At 47.3% G+C, this 14,822-nt stretch overlaps 3 protein-coding genes and 1 pseudogene across 9 annotated transcripts in view; 3 read left to right on the forward strand and 1 right to left on the reverse strand.

The window, feature by feature from the left end:
- LOC308583973 (two pore calcium channel protein 1-like) overlaps positions 1 to 13,077 on the reverse strand; it is a 41,461-nt gene extending 28,384 nt beyond the window's left edge. Inside the window, exon 1 of one of the 5 annotated variants that reach the window (XM_081188528.1) lies at positions 12,973 to 13,077. In XM_081188528.1, the coding sequence (XP_081044654.1) occupies positions 12,973 to 12,992 (20 nt within the window). In that variant the 5' untranslated portion in view covers positions 12,993 to 13,077. Of the gene's footprint in view, positions 1 to 2,400; positions 3,244 to 12,972 lie in introns of those variants that run through there. The other 4 variants (XM_081188527.1, XM_081188526.1, XM_081188530.1 and 1 more) reach the window with 4 other exon arrangements.
- Positions 8,586 to 9,263, forward strand: LOC308584121 (high mobility group protein B3 pseudogene; annotated as a pseudogene). The gene has a single exon. The product of its transcript is annotated as a high mobility group protein B3 pseudogene (transcript).
- On the forward strand, positions 10,299 to 11,553 carry MTLN (mitoregulin). Its single transcript, XM_081188905.1, has 2 exons — positions 10,299 to 10,554; positions 11,242 to 11,553. Exon 1 carries the CDS (start codon positions 10,367 to 10,369, stop codon positions 10,547 to 10,549), a length of 183 nt encoding a protein of 60 aa, XP_081045031.1. The 5' UTR covers positions 10,299 to 10,366; the 3' UTR covers positions 10,550 to 10,554; positions 11,242 to 11,553.
- A 146-nt stretch (positions 13,078 to 13,223) lies between the features above and the next one.
- NPHP1 (nephrocystin 1) overlaps positions 13,224 to 14,822 on the forward strand; it is a 32,311-nt gene continuing 30,712 nt past the window's right edge. For both annotated transcript variants that reach the window (XM_081188569.1, XM_081188568.1), the window contains exons 1-2: positions 13,224 to 13,377; positions 13,906 to 13,979. In XM_081188569.1, the coding sequence (XP_081044695.1) occupies positions 13,306 to 13,377; positions 13,906 to 13,979 (146 nt within the window). In that variant the 5' untranslated portion in view covers positions 13,224 to 13,305. The remainder of the gene's footprint in view (positions 13,378 to 13,905; positions 13,980 to 14,822) is intronic.

Here is a 14,822-nt window from a genome sequence, read left to right on the forward strand (position 1 = left end):
ACTCCCTGGAAAAGACCCTGATGTTGGGAAAGATTGAGGGCACAAGGAGAAGGGGACGACAGAGGACGAGATGGTTGGACAGTGTTCTCGAAGCTACCAGCATGAGTTTGACCAAACTGCGGGAGGCAGTGGAAGACAGGAGTGCCTGGCGTGTTCTGGTCCATGGAGTCACGAAGAGTCGGACACGACTAAACGACTAAACAACAACAAGGATATGACCAAGAAGCCAATCTAGTTGATCTAAATTCATAGTTTCCTCTTTCGAGCAGAACTTGGGCACAGCCCAAGTACAGTGGTACCTCGGGTTAAGTACTTAATTCGTTCCGTAGGTCTGTTCTTAACCTGAAACTGTTCTTAACCTGAAGCACCACTTTAGCTAATGGGGCCTCCTGCTGCTGCCGCGCCGCTGGAGCACAATTTCTGTTCTCATCCTGAAGCAAAGTTCTTAACCTGAGGTAATATTTCTGGGTTAGCGGAGTCTGTAACCTGAAGCGTATGTAACCTGAAGCGTATGTAACCCGAGGTACCACTATATGTCAAGCAAAACAGGGGTTTGGAAATCTAATGCATTGATCACCATTAAATAATGTGAGAAGAGGAACACCTATTGCCTTTATGAATCAAGTCTTTCCATCAGCTGTTGGGAATGGCTGTGGCTCAGTGGCAGTTTTGCAGGTAGAAGTTCCCAATGTTCAACCCCAGACATCTCCAGCGAGGGCTGAGAATGTTCCCCCATCTGAAACCCCAGATAGCAGCCCCCCATCCAGTGCAGACAATATTGAGCTGGATGAACAGATGGGCCAATGGTCTGACTCTCTATAATGAAGCTACCATGGCTGTGCGCACAAGCCCATTACTCTGCATCCATACTCTGTTTTGGGAAGCAGTGTATGCGCGACGTTAGCCACAATCCAAATCCGTCCGGTTGTTTCTTATGAACTTCTGCATTCCCGCCCCACTTAAAAGACCCAGTTTTGATTCAAATTGAGAAAAAGAACAACCTAACGGTGTTTCCCGTCCATAATATGTACAGTAGTAAAGGTAAAGGGACCCCTGACCATTAGGTCCAGTCGTGACCGACTCTGGGGTTGTGGCGCTCATCTCGCTTTATTGGCCGAGGGAGCCGGCGTTTGTTCACAGACAGCTTCCGGGTCATGTGGCCAGCATGACTAAGCCGCTTCTGGTGAACCAGAGCAGCGCACGGAAACGCCGTTTACCTTCCCGTCGGAGTGGTGCCTATTTATCTACTTGCACTTTGACGTGCTTTTGAACTGCTAGGTTGGCAGGAGCTGGGACAGAGCAACGGGAGCTCACCCTGTTGCGGGGATTCGAACCACCAACCTTCTGATCAGCAAGTCCTAGGCTCTGTGGTTTAACCCACAGCGCCACCCACATCCCATGTACTTAATTCGTTCCGGAGGTCTGTTCTTAACCTGAAACTATTCTTAACCCGAAGCACCACTTTAGCTATTGGGGTCTCCTGCTGCCGCCGTGCCACCAGAGCACGATTTCTGTTCTCATCCTGAAGCAAAGTTCTTAACCTGAAGCACTATTTCTGGGTTAGCGGAGTCTGTGACCTGAAGCATATGTAACCTGAGGTACCACTGTACACAGCCTCTGAAACAGGACTGCCATCCTAAACTGGACTGTGATGGGAAAAGAAGAGGCCAGATTGCCTGCAATAGCCTCATGGAGTCTTCTGGGCTTCTCGATAGGTGTCGACAAGGCGCCAGTCATCCCAGCAAGACACACCTTTGCTTGCAGGATGCCGCAGGTACCCCTTGAATTGCTCCACCCCAGGCAGCAGCTGCTGTGTCTCTGCGTGTATAACGGATCTCGCCTTTGCCAAGGAATGCGACGAAAATGCCTGGCTCAGCTTTTTTTTTTTTTTTAAAGGCTCTCGGCACATTGGCCGAGAAGCGGCAGCCAGGCCAGCAAAGCAGCAGTCTCTGCCAACCTTTTAAGTTTGCACGCGTGCCTTCCTGCCCACCCAAACGCCCCTTTACGCAGGTGAAGCTTTTGTGCGCCATGGAGCTGGAGGAAAAGTTGCTGAAGATGCCACACAACTAGCTGTCCAGAGGCACAGCTGCAGAAGTGGGCAAACTCTTCCCCTTAACTCACGGGACACCCCAAGAAAAATAACGACTTGCCAGAGCAACTGGTGCTCGGTGCAAGCAGGCGCGCTGCAAAGGGATCTCTCGTTTCCAAAAAGTGGGGGCCCGTGGAAACATTTGCAGTAGCAAAGCGGGGGGGGGGAGGGGGAGAGAGAGTTGCGCAGGCTTGGGCTGGGCCTGCAGGGGGACCAGCAGAGCAACGTGGACGATGCAGCCCCTCCAAGCGGAGACCTCCCCTCTCCTCCCCTCGCCACGGTCGCGCAAGAACCAGTCTTGGGCGGGTCACCTCCTCCTGCGCCGAGTCTCCCATCGCGGCGTCGGGCGCGGCTCCGGCTAAGCTGCGCGGCAGCTGCGCGGCTGCGGAGTCTGGTTGCTCCTGCACTGCCGGCGGTTGCGGGATCCCGACTCGACTCCGGCCCGCAGACTCCATCCCCGAAGCTGCAGCGCCGTCGAGGAGGCTTTAATCCCCAGCTGCACGTGACTCGGGGCAGCGGAAACGACTCCCAGCCCCGGAGAAGGATGGATGAGCGAGCAGGCGCTGCGCGAAGCGCCTTGATTCCGCGCTCGCCGTGGCGCAGCAAAACTTTGGGGTGCCTCCTCCTCCCCGCCCCCGCTGCAAAGGAGGCCGGCGAGAATCTGGATCCGCCCTGTGGGTTGCCTCGGAATGAAAGCCCGGCTGAGTTTATTGGGGTTTGTAAAGGGGCGTCCCCATAAAGAAGGCTGATCGCCGAAGAATGGATGCTTTTGAATTATGGTGCTGGAGGAGACTCTTGAGAGTCCCATGGACTGCAAGAAGATCAAACCTCTCCATTCTGAAGGAAATCAGCCCTGAGTGCTCACTGGAAGGACAGATCGTGAAGCTGAGGCTCCAGTACTTTGGCCACCTCATGAGAAGAGAAGACTCCCTGGAAAAGACCCTGATGTTGGGAAAGATGGAGGGCACAAGGAGAAGGGGACGACAGAGGGCGAGATGGTTGGACAGTGTTCTCGAAGCTACCAGCATGAGTTTGACCAAACTGCGGGAGGCAGTGGAAGACAGGAGTGCCTGGCGTGCTCTGGTCCATGGGGTCACGAAGAGTCGGACACAACTAAACGACTAAACAACAACAAAGGGGCATCGTAGGATTTCAAAAGCGCCCCCATCCTCTGCACGTTTAACTCGCCACCTCGCTACATCCTTGTGGGAAAGCAAGTTCCTGTTTTCAAGGAACACATAGGAAGCTGCCTTAGTACTCAAGTCAGCCCATTGGTCTACCTAGCTGAGTGTTGTCTACACTGACTGGCAGCCGCTTGCCAGGGTCTCAGGTAGGAGCCTCTCCCAACCCCACCTGGAGATGCCAGCGGGGATTGAACCGGCGACCACCTGTGCAGGGCAGACACTCTATCAGGGAGGTATGGCGTTGCTGGACTCCATCTCCCACCATTTGTGTACCTTGGACTGAGCTTAGTAGCAGATTGGCAGCCACATGCTTTAAATGCATCAGGAGTTTCAATGCCATCGTTTGCAGATTAGACTGAGAGCATTTTTGTAAATCACCATATTAAGTATGCCATTATCAAGGTCTGCACTTTTCTGCATTTCATTTCTCTCTGGCAACACTTTTGACAAGCCTCACCCAAGAAGAAGAAGAAGATATGTGGACCTACAAATCGGAATAACACTAAATGCATTAGATGGAGAGGCTGTAATCCATGGAATGCCACAATAAATCCATTTGTTTTCAAGATGCCACAGGACTCTGGCATCCCACAATATATGCACATTTCCATGTGTATGATTGCAGCCACACTTCTCTGTTCCTTCTCTCCCCCGTCACAACTACAAGTGCTACAAAGCTAAAAGAAATGTTAAGGATCCAAATAAGTAATGGACGATTTATTTATAACACTGATTTTCCCACCAACTAACCCCAAAGGGCCTCACCGCAACTTACAAATAACATATAGATTTAAAAACAACAAAACAACAGGAAACAGAAATGACAAAACCAGGGCTGCAGCATTTAATGGGGTTGGCTTAATCCTGGGGTGGAGAATCTTTGGCCCTTAATATGTTGCAGAACTACAATTCCCATCATCTCCACCATTGGTCTTGCTGGCTGTGACTGATGGGAATTGTAAGGTTTCCCCTCCCATTTTTTCAGAAAAAAAGAAATAACGAAAAAATAAGTTTTTTAAAGGTAAATTGTCACGATTGCCAATAAAGAGGTATAGAATACAGCTAAGTGATTTACTAAATGAACAACAAAACATACCAGGAGGAAAAGGATCTGTGGTCTATAATTACAAAGGGTTCCATGATCTAAATCAAAACCACTGCAATTTTTATTTTAAAAAGAAGATAAGCTTTTCCAAAACCTACAATTGTGTCCTGGACTGCTATCGAAAGATGCAAAATCAATTCCTTGTTTTTTCTGGTCTTGATCCGAATCTGCAAACAAATCAAAGATCCAGACAAGGGGAGGGATGAATTGCTTGTCCAGTTATCAATGAGATGTCAGAAAATACTTTTGTCCTGAGCCAGTTTACCTTGGGCAGTTCCTCCTGAGCCAGTTTCCCTTGGGCAGTTCCATCACTTATGCTGGTATGTCCCAGCATCCTGGCAACCCCTCCAGCCTAAGTGTGAAGCAGCCCCATGTACAATAGGAATGAATCATTGTGTTAAGTACCAACTATGTGCTATTTTCAGGGAGAGTTCCCTCTTCGAGGCAAAATAGATGTCTATGGGACCTTGGACCAGATTCCCCCCCCCCCCAATCTCATTTGCAGTAAAAGTAGCATTTGACAAGATGTCATACAGCAGTGAAACTAACCCATTGATGGGACCCGAGGAACCCATAATAATTTCAGAGTTGTACTTCAGCAACATGTGGAAGACCATCCCTGAGTTAATTTGATTATGGCCATAATCCTCACCCCACTTACCTGAGAGTAAGTCACATTAAACTCAGTGGGACTTAAATCTTAGTAGATACAGTTAGGATTACACTGCAAAGACATTTTTGGTCAACTAAAAAGGTGTCCCAGTATATTAGACAGATATTTTTTTTAAAAAATACTTTTAATACTCATAAAACATGCAGATGACAATCATCATCCTAAAAGATGTGTTCCCCTTTTGCCTTTCATGTGGATGTTTGTACAAAGCAAACATAGAGCAGGCATAGGCAAACTTGGCCCTCCAGATGTTTTTGGGACTACAACTCCCATGATCCCTAGCTAGCAGGACCAGTGGTCAGGGATGATGGGAATTGTAGTCCCAAAACACCTGGAGGGCCGAGTTTGCCTGGAACAGAGCCTATGCAGGCACAGGTGTGTGCCTACAGCTGTTTCATGTTACCTGGAACCCTGATTGAGTTCTCAAGTGCATGAGAGCCAATTATTAAGACACCAGGCCCATTGGCAGAGCAACTCTGTGTTACAAAGATGTCTGCAACTGTAACATGAGCCCTGCCACGTGGGAATCCCTTGCAGATGACCGTAGTGCCTTGAGACAGTTAAGTCATGTATCCTTAGCAGTGATCAGAGGAGGAATGATCTCTGGGAGGAACACAGAGAGAAGAAACACCATGATGCCTCTGCCCCAGCTGCAACAAAACATGTCTCTACAGCCACAGCAGGTGCTGTAAATCTCCAATGGTTTGATTTCACCCCCAAAGGAGCAGTCCTCTATTGTCTCCTGAGACAGGCGGCTGCCAACCAACCAATTGAAGTGAAGTGCCAGTGGAATCTGTGGAAGAAGACCTTACTTAAGGCCCATTGATTTCATCGAAAACTAGATTCAACTAAGTTAAACTAGATCCACTGATCAAGCGAGAGTGAGTGACTCTTCTTGGATGGTGTGCTGAATGCACTGGCATCCGGAAACATAGGAAACTGCCTTCCACTTATAGTTTTCTATGTTGCAGTGACTATCCAGAATTTCAGGTCTCTCACAGCTTGGCCAGAAGATGCCAGGGACTGAATCTGGGACCTTGTGCATGCAAAGCAGATGTTCTTTGGCTACGCTGTGGCTCTTGCCCAGCGGGTTCACCATCCCTGTTGTAGACAGTTCTGAGCCAGATGCACAGATGGTCCGATCTGGAATAGGCAGTCTCCTATGTGCTCTGAGGGCTGGTTAACTTTACGGTAAAGGACTGGAAAATTACGGGAGGCAGGCTGTATGCCAGGACTGGGATGTTTTCAGCCAAGGTGGCTGCCCAGAAGTATTTTATTTAGAGTTTCATTCCTACTTTACATACGCAATGTGCATAATGCTCTTTTCTTGTGGGCTGGATGGTTTCATTGACTAAATGGCTGCCCATCTGGCAGCGGAGGGTTGAAAAGTTCGCTGCTTTCATGGGCTGTGGCTGCAGCTCGCTGGTTTGTTCGTCTGCCAGCGGTGGAATCTGGCATGCAGGAAAAGGAAGTTTGGCATTAAAGTCAGCTTAATATTGTTTCTCTAAGCAGTGCCTCAGAAATGCTGAGGAAGCATTTATCTGTCCAGGGACGTACCGAGGAGGGGTTTGCATACAAAGGGCACAATCAAGTTCATTCAAGTGGATTTAACTATTAGATTACTATAGGCACACTCCTGTTCTTATTAGTTTTCAGCTGAACAAAGAGTTCTGGGGCACCTTCAAGGTTAAAAATTAATTGCAGCTCAGTCTTTTGTGGGCTAGAGTCCATTCTGTCAAATGCATGAGGTGTTATTCTCAGTTGACAGATTTCTACACACAGACACAAGCACACACAAATACGCACGTGGATAGGAGAGGAAATGAACAAAGCAAAGCTTGGTGGCCGGCACTACAAGACATAAGGTGCAATCCTATGCATGTCTATTTGGAAGAAAGTGTACATAGGATTGCAGGCTTAGATGAGCCCTGCTACTATGCAGAGTCAAATGAAAATACAGTCCAATGCAAGTGGTTAAAGGTCTGCTAGGGTGGGAGGTAATGAACTGGCAAAACAGGTTTCTGAACAGCGTGCATCGTGGTCCCCAAGATTTTTTGGCCTGGGAAGAATGTTTGGAAATCCATCCCATTTGTAGAAGCAAATTCACAGAAGGGGAAGAAATAAATGATGCCCGGAATCCCACCTAAAGGCAAAATAGCTAAACTGCCCCCCCAAATGAAGAGGAGGAGGAGAACACTCCTCCCAAAAGGGAAAATACAGTGGTACCTCTGGTTGCGAACGGGATCCATTCCGGAGGCCCGTTTGCAACATGAAAAGCCTGCAACCTGAAGCGCCGTATCTGCGCAGGTGCGTGGCGTGATTTGGTGCGCATGCGCGAAGCGTGATTTAGCACTTCTGCGCATGCATGACCGGCAAAACCCAGAAGTAACCCTTTCCGGTACTTCCAGGTCGCTGCGGGACACAACCTGAAAAAATGTAACATGAAGCAAACGTAACATGAGGTATGACTCATGTCAACTAAACAACCCAAACAGGCAAAACACCCCAAACCAAGAAAAACAAAAAGCAGGCAAAACACACACTAGCAAACACAGGGAATGTATGCTCATGTGGAGCCCAGAGGAATTCTGGGAAAGGAAGGTTAAGAGTATAAAGTGATTGGATGCCTGCACTTTGCTTTTGATTCTGCCCAGGGCCACTCATGGTGGGCGGGGGGAGAGCTTTACAAAACCCCACAATTCAACATTTTTGGAGGGACAAGCGGTCTTTATGGGCACCCAGAGTGGTGGTGTTTGAGAGTGTCTTGTTGAGGACCCCAGGGGAACAATAACACCTAAGGAGTGGGAATGTAAACTGGCTACGGATCTGCAGTGGAGAGTGGAGTTTTGTCCGTTTGTGAATACATTGTTGGGGACAGTGGGATCCTGTTGTATCTGCTGCATCTTTCGGTTGTCATGATTCGCATGACTGGCTCAGGTGTGGAGTGGCAGGCTGAGACAGATGAGCATGGCGGGGGGGGGGGGGACAACAGGAGGATGACCGGCAGGGACTGAGACTGGAGAATAGAGGCTGGAAGAGGTGGGTATTCTCCCGTCCCAGGATATGGCTGCCCTGGCTAGGGAAGCAGGACTTCTCTCAAGAAAAGGAGTGTAGCAATGGAATCCAGGGAGGACATCAGCCCAAAGGTAGGGTCTTCTCCATTGTGAAGAGCAGCTGCCTCCAGCTTTGATGGGTGTGTCATCTGACCCTTTCCTGGACAGGCACAGCTTGGCCACTGGGGCTCATGGGATGGCAACCTTATTTTTAGACTACTGTAATGTGCTTTCCGTGAGGCTTCCCTTACAGCTGGTCTAGAGGCTGGAGCTGGCGGCCCAGGTAGTGAATAGTGCCTCTTACCAGTGCTAAGGGATCAACACCGGTTGCCTACTAGCTCCCAAGCTGGTTCTGAGGTATTGCAATTGGCACATAAAGCCCCAGACAACAGTGAGGCTGAGCCCCAACTACTAGCGTTGAGTCTTGGCGTGTCATGTGTGTGTCTCGCTCTCTTCCCCTGCTTATAGCCTAGGTGAACAATACAGGGAGTAAAGATGGCTAAAGGTGACCCAAAAAAGCTGAAGGGGAAGATGTCTGCTTATGCCTTCTTTGTTCAGACCTGCCGTGAAGAACACAAGAAGAGGAACCCAGAAGTTCCCATCAGCTTTGCAGAGTTCTCCAAAAAGTGCTCAGAGAGGCGGAAGACCGTGTCAAGCAAAGAGAAGGGGGAATTTGATGAGATGGCGAAAGCTATTAAAGTGCGGTATGATAGAGAAATGAAAGATTACGGAATAGCAAAGTGTGGATAAGAAGGAGGACCCCAATGTCCCCAGTCTGGATTCTTCCTGTTCTGTTCAGAATTCCATCCCAAGATCAAATCCACTAATCTGGCATCTCCATTGGAGACTTGGCAAAGAAATTGGGTGAAATGTGGAACAACCTCAGTGATGGGGGGAAACAGCCTTACAACAACAAGGCTGCAAAACTGAAGGAGAAGGATGAGAAGGATGTAGCTGACTACAAGTCTAAAGGCAAGTTTGATGGTGCAACGAGTTCCCGTAACTAAAGATGCTGTTGCAGCTTGGAAAAAGGTAGAAGAGGAGGAGGATGACGAAGAAGATGACGAGGAGGAAGATGAGGAGGACGACGACAATGAATGAGAAACTGTATAATACTTGTCTCCATGTGAATACCATAGAGTAGGGAAAACACCATTTGGAAAAACAAACAGGCACCTGTTGTTTTAAGAAGATAGTGTCTTATTTGCCCTTTTGGAAGCGAAAATGTGCTTGCATGAATGTCCGTTAGGTACTTATTTCTGTGTTTGTGCAATGTGTGTGTGTATGTGTGTGTGCGTATCCTGAGAACTGCTTCTTTGCCATGTTATTACTGAATAATTAACAAAGAGATTACATGCATTGAATAATACAAATGATGTAGACAAATTTGTTGAAATATGGCATCTATAAAATACTTTGCTGATAACCCTGAAGAACGGCAACCACTGAAATCACAGATCGGACTTTGGCAAACTCAAGTAGACTGATCTGTCCTGGAGGAGTGTAAATTGGGATTTTGCTTTTGCACCCACCCCTTTTTTGTAATTGTTGTTATATACTGGAAATCAATAAAACTGTATTTCTAAAAGCATGAGAAAACAGCATTCAAGGGGAAGATCGGCATGGCCTTAACTAGATATATTACAGCACTTTATAATATAAAAAACATAAAACTAAGCAATAAAATCATAAAAGGTTAAAGGCAAGTAAAAAAGCAAATATATTTAATATAAAAAACATTACTACTACTAAGTCTTTTATGTTTGGGGGGGGGGTTGTGGCAGTATATAGCTATGTTTTATGGTTACATGATGTATTGCATTCATTCATCAACCTTTGCAATAGCAAGTAATGACTGAAAAACGGCAAATATCTACTGCTGAACATATTTTTATTAATCTGTACTTATGTATTATTCTTGAAAACAAACAAAAATATACAAAAACAAACAATCATGACTACTTCTATCTAGTACTTTCCTCTTCAGCGTAATGGCACCTTAGGGCAGAAAATCGAAAAGCTCTTTCGAAGGCGCGAGCCTCCGCTTAACCCCGAAGGAAGCCTACGGAATTTCAGCCGGATCCGCTTTCGAGGAAAAGCGCTCATCGCACAGCATCGCAGCCCCAGTGTGCCTGCCTACGCTCGACCGCTAGTGGTCGCTGCTCCGAAAAAAAGCCCCTTTTCCTCCTCTCCCTTTGGCCGGGCGCAAAGGGAAGCAGTTTGGCCCTCCGTGGGCACCGTAGTAGGCGGACGGTGGGAAACATGGCGCTGAGCTCGGAGCCGCTCTCGGAGCGCTCCGTGAAGCTGGCGGTGCTGCTGGCCTTCGCTTCGGGGGTGCTGGTGGGCTGGCAGGCAAACAGAGCGCGCAGGCGCTACCTCGACTGGCGGAAGAAGCGGCTGCAGGACCAGCTGGCGGCCACGCAGAAGAAGCTGGACCTGGCGTAAGGCAGGTGAGGACGTCGCGGGATGGTGGCCGGGAAGGGTCATGCCCCTCTGCATGGCTTCTTGAGGGAGTAGTGGCCGGGAAGGGTCATTCCCCTCTGCATGGCTTCTCGGGGGAGTGGTGGCCGGGAAGGGTCATGCCCTTCCATGGCTTTCTAAAAAGAGGACTGCTGGCTTTTGAACGCCAAACTAGCAGTTGGCTACCCAATTTTTATTTTCTTCAATGTATCCACTTTTGATTTTGAAGAAACCTGAATAGATAGACGCGGGTGGCGCTGTGGGTTAAACCACAGAGCCTAGGATTTGCTGATCAGAAGGTCGGTGGTTCGAATCCCCGCAATGGGGTGATCTCCCGTTGCTTGGTCCCTGCTCCTGCCAACCTAGCAGTTCGAAAGCACATCAAAGTGCAAGTAGATAAATAGGTACCGCTCTGGCGGGAAGGTAAACGGCGTTTCCGTGCGCTGCTCTGGTTCGCCAGAAGTGCCTCAGTCATGCTGGCCACATGACCCGGAAGCTGTACGCAGGCTCCCTCGGCCAATAAAGCGAGATGAGCGCCGCAACCCCAGAGTCGGTCACAACTGGACCTAATGGTCAGGGGTCCCTTTACCTTAACCTATCCACTTTTGATTTTGAAGAAACCTGAATAGATAGCATCGTTTATATTATTATTATTTTGTTTCTCTTCCTATCAACAGCCAGGAGCAAATGGAAGCAAGAGGAAGCCTTTGGATCAAATCTGACATTTAACAGACTTTGAGAAAACACACACGTACAAGAATAATGCTTCTGTTATTTCACTCAATAAGACTGATACCTGAAAAAGCTCAACATGTATGGAAGAACATCATCAATACAAACGCTGAAATTTTGTGGTCTTCTTTGATGGGGTCAACTTCTTGTGCCATGTTTGGAAGATTTGTTTCATTGTCTAACACTTTAACTATGATGACTGAATCTTGATAACAAGTGTCTGCATGTGACTAAATAAACTTTATTTTAACAAGTTATTCTAGTTAAATTGTGTTGGCTCAGAAAATGAAGGCATGCTTTATTTATAAGGCTCTTTAGTTGTGAAAACTTAACCCTCCTGCTTGATGGTAAAGTTGGGTCGCATTTCCCTAACCAACCCACAGAGCTGAACTGTTTTACTGTGGCGTGATCTCCTGGAGGTTATAGTTTGCTCATTTACTATATAAAAGGACTGGGTTGGGTGATAGACCAAATTATAAATTTATTTCTTACAGGTAACATACCACTTATCAAACAGAGGCGAGCTCTTGAAGTACTTCACAGCATTAAAACAAACAAACAAAACCGTACACTTTAAAGTACCAGAGTCAGTACAAGCCAGATACAGCCAACTGGCTAAAGTTAAAGCAAAGCCTATGAAAAGGTAATTGAGCTATGTGTGAAGTGCAGCAGCTAATGAAGAATGACTGTAGCTCAGTGCTTCCAAGTTCAGATGCCAGCATATCTAGGTAGGGCTCGGGCAAAGACTCCTGTCTGAAACTGGAGTACTGTTGCTGTTCTGTGTTAACAGTACTGAGCTAGATGTTCCAGTAGTCTGACTTGGTATAAAGCAAATCCTAAATTGATTGCAGATCAGCTAGGTGAAATAGCTATTATATATATATATATATCACATCACTTGGGGTGTGTGTGTGTGTGTGTGTGTGTGTGTGTGTGTGTATATATATATATATATCAATCAACCAACATACACTTTATATCCACAATATATAATTTCATTTACACATCTGGTAATGCTGAGTATAATGATGCTGCGATATTATACCCCAGTGGTTCCCAATTAGCTAAGTACTTTAAAACCTGTTTTTCATAAGTGAAGCCATGGACCCTCTACTTTTGAAATTTTTGATATCTCTATGGTAGTTTTTGTTATGGGGATGGTGCCACAGACCCCCTGGGTGGGTTACAAGGACCCCCTGAGGTCTGTGGACCATCAATTAGAAACCACTGCTATACCCAATCATCTGTGTGTAACCCCCCCCCTGAACTTAATAGGACTTACTTATGACTAGACATACTTTGAATTGCGCTGAAAACCTGTGATGAGAAGCCCCCAATGGCATTTTAGAAGAGGGAAACTCCTTTCACTACAGAAAAATGGTTGTGGTGAAGAAAATAAGGTTTCCAAAGTTACGTGAAAGAGTGTTATGTAAGATAACGTAACCTTGAGAGACTTTGCATTGGAAATGTGAGCGTTTCACTTGGAGATCTTTGTGCACCTTTTAGTTAGTCATATATAGATGTCATGTAAAAAAACACAAAAACCTAGTATTTTATGCGTTGCGTGTTACCCCAATACTGCAGCTGCTTTACCTCCTAGAATGACATTGCAAACGTATTATATCGGCTTTATAGCACTTCAGCTTTCTGGTTTCCACCTAAGCGACACACAGTACCTGGTAAGTGTCTGACCCATGGAATTCTAAATCCTTGGAAGAGGAAGGCACACTTTAAAAGGTGGGGACAAAATGCCGTTAAAATCACCAAAGGGACCGTTTGCATGGGCAGCTCGGGGTGTGCCGCCCCTTTTTAATCTCTCGGCTGCGTTGCATGCTGGGACATGTAGTCCGGTTCGACGCCGGAGAAGCGTCGCTGTCCGTCTCCTCGTAGCGCCTAAGGATGACGCTATAAATCCCGCGCCGCAGCGTTCCGTCTCCTAGGCGACCGGCTGCGGCCTTCTTCCTCCGCGCAAGGCAGGCGCCTCGTAGAGCTTTCGCCCGGCTGGCGGTATGACCGGGCGCCGGGGCCGGACGGGACCGCTGCAGAGCGCGCTGCGCCGGGGTAGAGAGCTGCGGGAGGAGGTGAGCTGGGGAAACGGGAGGCAGGGAGAGGAAGGGCGCGGCGGGAAGCGGATCCTGCCCGGCGCTACCGTTAGTTGCAGGGAACGAGAGGCATGGGGCTAGTAGGAGGGAAAGGCGTAAGCTAGAGGTGGGGGAGCCTGCGGCCCTCCTCAGACTCGAAATTTCATTCGCCCTGACCGTTGGCAGGGCCGGCCCACTCATGAGGCAAGGTGAAGGTGGATGCCTCAGGTGGCATGATCCAGCGGGACATCATTTCCCAATGCTGATCTTTCTTCCCTGCCTCCTCCCTTGTTCCTGATGTAGATATGGCCTCACTTGCTTCTTCTCTGTTAGAGAGGGGGGACGACACCCTTTTGGGGTCTGCCTCAGGTGCCGAAATGTCTTGGGCTGGCCCTGACCATTGGCTCTGTTGACGGGCGTTGGGAGTCCAGTCGTCTCTGGAGAGCCACAAATCCCACGCCGAAAAGTAGTTTGCTAATTCTTTCGTTATCGTTTGACAAAGCGAATCTTGGTTGTTCAATATTTTAGGTGAATGCTTTGCTCCAAGAAAGCAAGGAAGCGGGGGCTCTGGACTCTGGAAAGAAGCAAAGCCTTAGTCAGAGGTAATGTGTTTATATTTTATATATATATATATATATATATATATATATATATATATATATATATATAAAAACTCCTTCTGGTAAGCATAATGCAAATGTATTTGAGGTCAGAGGTGCAACCTGCAATATTTATTGATGCTTGTTAGTTGGTTCCTCGGATGTAAACAAATTTGATTGCAGGTCTAAAAATATTTACAGATCCAATCCTAAAAATGATTACCTTAATCAAGATCAGTGGGACTTATTTGCTGATGTATAACTATATTGCATTAGAGGTTTGTCATAAATTTGTATTTATGCAAGGATGTTCATGAATGTAGACGGTGGCGATTGATGTGCTGAGATTTATTTTGAAAACTCTGGGGAAAGTGAATATAGTACTTGTGAAGGGTTACCTGAAAGCCTCCGACAGCTGGCTGCCTCTTCCTTTACCACCCTCACACTCATACATGCCAGCCCCCTAGCACTGTTGTGGCCATTTCAGTTCCATTATTGTTCCATCCATCCCTGTGGAACACCCTCCCTTCAGATGTCAAGGAGATAAAGAACTACATAATTTTTTAGAAGACACCTGAAGGCAGCCCTGTTTCAGGAAGTTTTTAATGTTTGATGTTTTATTATGTTTCAATATATGCTGTAAGCCACCCAGAGTGGCCGGGGAAACCCAGCCAGATGGGTGGGGTATAAATAATAAAATTATTATTATCATTATAATGATCATTCTGTGAGGCGTTCATGTGCATCTTGGCTGGAATTATGGGTCCCCTCAGGGACTGCTGGGGCTAGAGGATGAACAGTGGCATTGAAGTAAAGCTAGCCCTCTCTACTGTTACAGAGCTGGCC

The sequence above is a fragment of the Podarcis bocagei genome (genome assembly GCF_964188305.1).
Source record: "Podarcis bocagei genome assembly, chromosome: 3".
Taxonomy (NCBI): domain Eukaryota; kingdom Metazoa; phylum Chordata; class Lepidosauria; order Squamata; family Lacertidae; genus Podarcis; species Podarcis bocagei.